General features: G+C 39.6%; 1 protein-coding gene across 8 annotated transcripts in view; it reads right to left on the bottom strand.

The window, feature by feature from the left end:
- Nucleotides 1-3224: 3224 nt before the first annotated feature.
- CTNND2 (catenin delta 2) overlaps nt 3225-8380 on the bottom strand; it is a 644065-nt gene continuing 638909 nt past the window's right edge. For all 8 annotated transcript variants that reach the window (XM_085573606.1, XM_031503967.3, XM_031503965.3 and 5 more), the window contains 2 exons: nt 8176-8249; nt 3225-6794 (listed from right to left, as the gene is read on the bottom strand). In XM_085573606.1, coding sequence (XP_085429732.1) covers nt 6534-6794; nt 8176-8249 — 335 coding nt within the window. In that variant the 3' untranslated portion in view covers nt 3225-6533. The remainder of the gene's footprint in view (nt 6795-8175; nt 8250-8380) is intronic.

Here is an 8380-nt window from a genome sequence, read left to right as displayed (position 1 = left end):
ATCAAGGCAGCAGTGCCTGGTCAGCTGAGCCTCTTGAAGCTGCAGAACCCTCAGCACTCTCTGGCCAGCAGCAGCTCCTTGGCCCCAGCACATGTGCCCTGCTGAGATCCAAGACGCTTCTGCCCAATTTTGCCCATTGTGCCTGCCCTTGGGCCCCGTAGGCTGGCACAGCTTGTCCCACCCTGCCCTGTGGTGGAGGGCAGCCCACAGGCTGCTCTGAGCAGCTTTTCACAGCTCACTCCTTTCACTCTCGGCCGCTGCTCTGTGTAACAGCAGGCTGGCACTCTCTTTTTGCTTTCCCGTGATGACAAGCCTGCAGTGACAGCCAGGGTATTGGAAGTGGTGGCTGTCACATTTGGCAATGCAGTTGCTCTTTGGCATATTTTGATTTGCTTAATGCTGCTACTGGACTACAGTGGGTGGTGCTTTTGCCCATATCCACAGACCTTAGGCAGAAACAAAAGCAACACGACATAATGTTCAAATATTGCATATAGTGCAAATTTTCCTCCCTTCCTGTCACCCCAATAAAAAACTCAAACCCAGAGTTGCTTAAGGAAAAGGTTGAGAGGTTTTGGGTGTGTTTTTTTTGTTTGTTTTTGGTGCTGTTTTTCTGAGGGAAAGAGTAGAAATCTTTTTCAAAATGGACTAAAGAAGTGCTAAAGAAGATGTTAAGCTTCAAATGGTGGTAGGGACCTTTTTTCTCTCTCTCTCTCTTGATGACAGAGGTAATAATTGATAGTGTCTGCACATAACAGCCTGAATTCCACAAACTTTCTCTTCAGACTTGATGTTATTAAATAAGTTGCTGTCTTGATGTTTAGTTATCAACATTTTCTGCCTATGTAACATTAATAGAAAATAAATAAATTTTGTAAAAATCAGCCCTCATAGCCAGAGTTACGATTTTAATTGATTTTGTGAGACATAATGAATCAGCAAACCACTGCCATTTTGCTTTCCTAGGTTTAGTGGCAAGTTTCAGATTTTTCCTGCTTGGAAAAGAAAGGTATTTCAGCATTTGAAACTACTCATCCAAATACTGAAATTAACTGCAACTATCAGTCACTTTGAGAAGTTTTTATCTATGTCACTCTCAAAAAACAGTGGAAGTAAAAGTGCAGAAAGGCAAAGGCTCTAGAGTAAATTCTGACAGACAGGTACTAGCAAATAACTTTGTCCTCCTGTTAGCTATTAGAAGGTTGCAGCCTTTGATATGCTGGGAAGAGTGACCTTGATGTGCATATCCTTTGAGAAGGTTGTACCAATTCTTCACCTGTTGTCACTTGGGCCTGGTGAAGCTGATGGAAATCTTTCCAGGGACTTTCATGGGCTTTTAAATTGGATGTAAGCTAAACATTTGCAGGTTGCAAGAGGTTAGCACATGCTTTTTTATGGCAAAACAATACCAATGCTTACAGAGGAAGGAAACTGCTTCTAAAATTGCATTAAAGATACTAAAGCAAGTTTGAGAATTAGGTTTAAGACTAGTGAATTGGTATGGTGTCCTGCTAGAGCAGTGCACCTAACTAGCACCAGTACCCATGCACATGCCTTGCTGGACTTGCAGAGGGCTGAAGTGTGCTGCTCTTTTGACTGATGTGTCCCAGTTGAGATGGTGCAAAACCCAGGGGGAGCACTTGCAAGGAAGAAGTAGAAATGTTTGTGTTATGTGGAGCTGTTTGGTTTGGCCCTCAGAAGAGCAGAGCACGAGCTGGAAGCAAGTGCTCCTAACACAGGTTGTCAGAAGGTGTGTGATAGCCAGCACAGCTCTTCTCTTCTCTTCTTGCATTTCAGAACAGCCTGGAAGGTGGGGATGCCCCTCTCCTTACAGGTATCAACCACAGGCTTCAGATCCCTTGCCTAGGGATACAACTCAAATCTCTCCCTTTCAGCCTAAATGTCTGAAACTGGCTTTAGGCCACTATTTAGAAACTGTATAGTCCCTGGGAAACAGCCAGGACTGCACAGCTCTTTGGCAGATGTTGGTGCCCATCTGTCCTCCAGGGAAAAAGCTGGACATCAAATTGAAAGTGGCTGCAGCTGCTTGACAAGCTCAGCCCTGGCTCTGGCAGCGGTTAGACGCACACCTGCACCAGGTATTTTCCAGCAGAGAGAAAAGAGCCTTTGCAAGCTGGGCCCTTGGTAGGATTGCCCCCCATGTGCACCATGTACCTGCTAGAGGGATCCTCACTCTGCCATTGAGGACGGTGGGGCAAGGGGCAAGCTTGCAAAAAGTGGCTCCTATTTTAGCTGATGTTTTGACTGAGTCTGAAAGGCTTGGAACTGAAGTTCTTCCTCAAGAGTCATCCCTCTCCCATCTCCTTCACAGCAGTAAGCAGTCTCTTCTCATATGCCCAACATCTGCTGGCTGAAGCTGGAAGTGCCCAGTGGTGACCTGTGACTTCTCTCTGTTGCTCCCTCCTACTTTTCTAGAATAAAGCTTTGCATCACACTGCTACTATTAAATGTTCATTACATTAACTTGATGGTAATATTTGAAGCTCTTGCTGCATAAAATCTCGTTGGGTCAATTCTACTGTTAGTAATTATGTTGCGGATCTGTCTTCATGCACACGCTCTAAAGTGTATTTTTAGGCCTTTATGTTTCCTCCCCCTGGTTCAGATTGCCATCTCCATCTCTCCCACTCATGATACAAGCAGTAATTCTAAACTCAGGGATCTTTCTGCTGGCAAGAGAGGATGAGTAACAGTGACAAAGGAGATGAGAAAGCCTCCTGTGCCAATGTATAAAAAAAAGTCAACATTTCTGATTTGAGTTGCAAGTCTCCTGGAGAGATGCTTCTGCAAGCTCATGGAACCCAGGAAACAATTATTCTCCAGACTTTATATGCACTGTGTGCTGGGTCTTTCAGCAACGCACAAGTAAATTAATGTTTTGCTCTTTGTTTTTTGGCTGTGGTCAATGTAACCTGCGGCCAAGATCATATATTTTACAGTGGCACCAGCCTTAAGCTTTTCAGGTTCTTTCTAGGGGTGTACCGGGTGCTTTCAAAAATATCTTTTGCCTTGGCTGGTTGATGCAGTTGTGCTCATCAACCTTGTGGAGAGGGAGGGGACAGTGACTGACTTCAGAGATGAAAGTTAGGTATCCAATGAATATTTAAAATACCCACATCGCAAGGATCATTTTGCTGTGTGAAGCTGCATAGCTTCTATGAAGTCAACTTCTCAGTTTAAACATACTGCACTATGACCAGCAATTCTCCACAATACAGTAGGATTTATTAATAGAAAATACGTCAATATGAGTTTGTCTTTGTACATGTTAGCAACATGTACAGTGAAACATTTTTTTTTCTCAATCTATATTGTTATAGTTCTTTTGTGTTATCTGACATAACCATTTATATTTTGGGCTTAAATATGTTATTTGTCAAAATGAACCTTCAGTGTTAATATACCTTTAAAATCATAGTTTATCTTTCAAATATTGAATTAATATTTTTTTTTCAAATCAATATTGCTCATGTTAGTGCAAATTTGTTAAATCTTGATATAGGTTAACCATTCCTTCCAGACCATAAACATCATTTAATAAAACAGTGAGATTTATATAGCTCTACACAGCTGAACAAGATTCTAATACGAAGCTTGTAAAAAAAAAATCCGACATTTTACAGTACATCAATTGCATTTTATACATTTTTTTGGAACAGTTTTGTTTCTTCTCTATTTCTGTGTGTGATCTAGTACAAGAATGAAGGGAACAGCAATAGGTAATGATACTTTCCTCAGTATTAAAAAGAATGCATCATATATATCTTGCTCAGTTTGGCGGCAGTGTTATATTTCCAAACCTGGAAAAGAAGCCAGGTAATTCAACACCTTCTCAAAACCCAGTACAGCAAGAGTGAACGTTACCAGTCGGAGCACTTGCCACTACAGAAAAATGGAAACAAACCAACACAAAGTATAGACAAAAGGTATTTTATGCCACATCATCAATCCAGAATCTCTCACTTGAGCAATGGTCATCATTTGACTCCAAGTAATTCCTAAGAGGAGCTGAAAGAGGGCAATGTGGGCATTTCAGTAGTTTGAAGAATGGAAATATATCCAATTTACACTAATCTCCTGTCCTAAAAACTTTGAGCAGAATGATGCATCCCCTTGGCCTGTTGGCAAACCTGTGCCTGGAGAGCTGCACCAGCCTGCTGTTTGTCAGGCAGTCAAGAAGAACTTCCAGTTGCAAGTGACACTCTTTATTAAAAAAAAGTTTTTATACTGAAAATGTGCTTTGTTCAAAAGAGCACTGCAAATGTCACTTATTAAAATCAATGTAATAAATAAAATATAAACAACCTGTGTCCAAAACTATGAATAATATTTTTATCTACCTCACTATACATCTGGCCCATTGTGCCCCTCCCACCCACCCTTTCTGAAATGTTTTAAAAATTTTTTTGCATGCTATTGTTCCCCTTGTTTACTACAAAGAGCAAAGGTTACATATTGTACACTGGGAAAAGCTGCCCAAAAGATTAAACTATAGTCCTAGATTACCAATAAACCAATTCTACATCACAATACCCGCCTGCATGAACTACTTGGGCTGCGTCATATAGAGCAGGTGATGACTTGTGAGAGACTTCTCCCCCTGCACGCAGCTAGAAGTGTGCCAGGTGATGTTAAAACTATTACAGTGACTAACCACAGAAATGTCTGCAACCTAAAACAAATTCCTTATTGGCAATTTAAGCAATTTACAACCAGTCCATTAGTATTGGGTCTTATGCTCTGAAAACTGTACGCTGAACTGTTTGTTGCCTGAATCACAGAAATGAAGAAATGCTTATTTTTCTTCCTTCCAGCATTACATGAGCTACGATGAATATGCCAGCTCTTCTGGCCTCCTAGCCTATGTAGCTGTTCTTTACTTTCAGAATAAAAAAAAAAAAATTCTCTGTCCCTTACACTTTTTAGAATTTCACTTTAAATGCAAATAAATGGTCTTCATTATCATATTTGAGGAATGTGTTCTGGGTATTGGGTTTTATTTTTGGTATGGGTTAAAATAAATGATTGTCCTAATGGTTCAAGAATTGGACCCTTGCGTAGTCTAAAGAGTTTGGAGAGTCCAGATTAAAGTCTGATGGGTCTTAGTTTCTCATTCCCTCCGGGAGATGGCAAGATCAAACTCTGCCTTCCTTGAGCACTTACTGGTTGGTGACTGGAGAGTAATGAAATTTCCTCAAGAGGAGATCAAAAGATGTTATTTTAAAGGAAATGGCACCTAAGGGTGATGGCGTTGGTGATAAAAAATCAGCTACCCCTTCTTTTGTGAACATGTGGCCTAGCAGTGTTGAATTGCTGTCGATGGTTACGGAAGTGAGTAAGAGAAAGCACATACTGGAGTTTCCACTGTTTAAAAGAACTGAAAATCAAACAAAAGTTGAAGCTTAACAAGGAGAACATTGGGTGAAAAGAAGTCTTACACCACACAAACACACACACTCAAACACACGCACATGGAATACTATGCATACGTGGACACACACGAGTAAGAATGTGTATTTGTATGGTAGGTTCTTGGAAATAGACATTCTTAGCAAATATGGATGACAGATCAATTGTAATTTATTTTCTTTAAACACTGTATCATCATAAAGAAAACTGGTATAAATGAAAAAAATCTATTTCAAATATCTACATCTAAAATTTTAGGCAGTGAAAAAGCACTTTGTTGACAAGGAGTGTGGAATGATGAATGTTAGTTGTCAGAAACTGCTGAATGCCTTTTTTTTTGAGTTGCCACAAACAAAGTCACATATCAGAACAAACAATACTGCTAAATATTCCTTTTTGTTTTTTGAAATTTTTTTTTGATTTTTTTTTTTGTTAAAACGCACTGGGGAGAAGAAAACAAAAAACTGGAAATTCATACATCTTTCAAAATTTGAAATTGAAGCAATATTTAGAACCATAGATGAAGAAACACTGTGGCATTGGTGTAATATACACAATGCACCTTTTTTTTTATCTGTAATGTACATCAAATACTTTACAACAATGCATTAACAAAAGGCAAGAAACATCTTGCTGTACAGAGGAAACCCCAAATGCAACTTGAAGCCTAGATTCACAATGAATGAGGATATTAAACAAGGTGTGAGAAGCTGTTCCCCATAAAGTATGTACGCTGCTTAGTAACTTGTGCTTAACTCTTGACCCAGATACACTGTCATATTCCTCCTCCTTCCTTCAGCCACATTCAATATACAGCACTGAACTTTAGACTCTACAGGCCAACAGTAAAGTTGCCCCACACTGTAAAATATATATATATATGTGTGTGTGTATATATATATATATATATTTCTTTCTAATTACTCCCAGGTTTAGCTTACGTATCTTTTAGCCTTCTAAAAAAATCTCTTAGTTTTTTCCATACTGGTTATCTGTGCCTTCCTATGGAACAGGCTTTAACAAACTAAATTTGCAGGAAAAAAAATGTCTTGTGGTATGCATGCACATGCACAGTTCCTGGAGCTTTTGTATCTGCCCAAGTCTCAAACCCAGGAGTCGGGAGAGGCTGGATAGTGGCTTGTTTCATAGTTAAGTTCACTATACGGACGAGCAGCTGAGTAGAAGTCAACGTAGTTGCCAGTTGACTTTAGTCCCAGGTGCATGTTGTATTCGCTTGCAGGTGGACGATGATGCACTTGGTCCTCAAAGAAGGACTCGTCATAGTTTCTTGTTGAATTCTGAAATGACTGATATGGTTCATAATCTTTTCTGCTGGGCTCCTGTGGAACTGGCTGTGTTGAAACCTGAAAGACAGTAATATCCACAGCTTGTTAGATACCACTTATTGTAGGCAACCGGATGGAAGGAGTAAATCTCATGTTTCTCATGCTAAAAATAAAAGCTTGTGCATCATCTTAACTTCTGCTCAAAGCGCTGCTTTAACAGTGAATTAGTTCCACAGCTCTGCCTTGTAATATTATTTCTTCAAATTTAGTTAATAGCATTGTTATTTTCAAATATATTTATTATTTAATATTATTGCTGCAAAAGATGCTGCTTTATGTCAAAAGTAGTTCATCCAGCACAGCTTTTACTTCACTATTGTAACTACAATCTGTGTGCAATTTGCAACTGTATAATGCAAATACTGGTGACCAAAACTCAGCCTGGAAGAATTTGAATGTAATCAATTTACACTCCAAAGATGCTAAACATTTTGCAGTTGCCTTTGACTGAAGTGAAATTTAGGGGAAGAGGTGACACCATATCCTTAAAAACCATTTAGAGTCTTCAGGGCACTGACATGAGAAAAGTGCCCTGAAATGGGTTCTTCTGCTGCTGTTAAGCAGAAGCATCTTTTCAACACCTCCTCAACAATTCATAGTGACAATGTTGTGTTGTTGGTACATTCCAGCTTGTTATCTTGAAGCTGGAATGCTTATGATAAGCACAAAAGTAAATCGTAGATGGTTCTCTAACCTAAGGCTGCCATCCTTTTTTTTCAGACATCCCTAGTGAATCTCTGACTTTATAGTTGGGACTTTATTGAAATCTGAAATGTATAAACACATGCTGACTATCCTAGAAGACTATCTTCTGCTTCAGGCCATGTCTGTAAGTTGGGCAGATTTTGTGACTGCAAAGTGACGTAGCCTGTCATTCCTCAGATGGTTATCACTGGGAATACCGATGCTCAGACACCAATGTGAGAACACACTGCGGATCCTGCTCCTCTGTACATGTCAGTAATGTTCCCTCAAGTTGGCAGGAACAGTCACATTGTTATGACCCAAATTCTCGGTGTTTGTTCAGAACAAATAATTGTATTGCACTCCATGAAGGGATTGAAAAAGGCTGCCTAAGTTCACTACTCTCAGTAGTCCTACAGGTGATGTTACAAGTTTCAGCCTGATATTACAACTGCACAAAGGAGTGTAACTACTCCAGTTTCTAGTTTCTATTTCTAGAACTGTTATAGAGGAGTAACTGATCTTCAGTACCTCACTTCATTTCCTGTATTCAAACACAGATGTTTGATTTGGACACAAGAGTAAAATTCTACATGAAGCAATCAGTTTATTTGTCATGTTTTTAAATTTCTGGTGATTTTTTTCCATTTCCATATACAATATTGCACCAGTCTTTGGCCATCTGGAACAGTAACATTTTAGCCTCTGTACTTACCTGGTTATGTTTGATATCTTCAGCAGGCGCACCATATGAATTCCTGTACAAAGTTGAGATTCCAGTGTTCTGAGCTGCAGAGAGAGAAAAAGCAGATTCACCAAACATACCTCTTTGGCCTCAAAGTGGTATTAAATACATCATTAAATACATAATACAAAACCTGTTTCCCACACACCAAAGTCTTTAGAAACACCTGCAGACT

This window comes from Lonchura striata, chromosome 2 (genome assembly GCF_050655825.1).
Source record: "Lonchura striata isolate lonStrDom1 chromosome 2, ASM5065582v1, whole genome shotgun sequence".
Lineage (NCBI taxonomy): Eukaryota > Metazoa > Chordata > Aves > Passeriformes > Estrildidae > Lonchura > Lonchura striata.
Note: the sequence above shows the minus strand (reverse complement) of the source record. Positions and strands in the feature narration are given on the sequence as shown.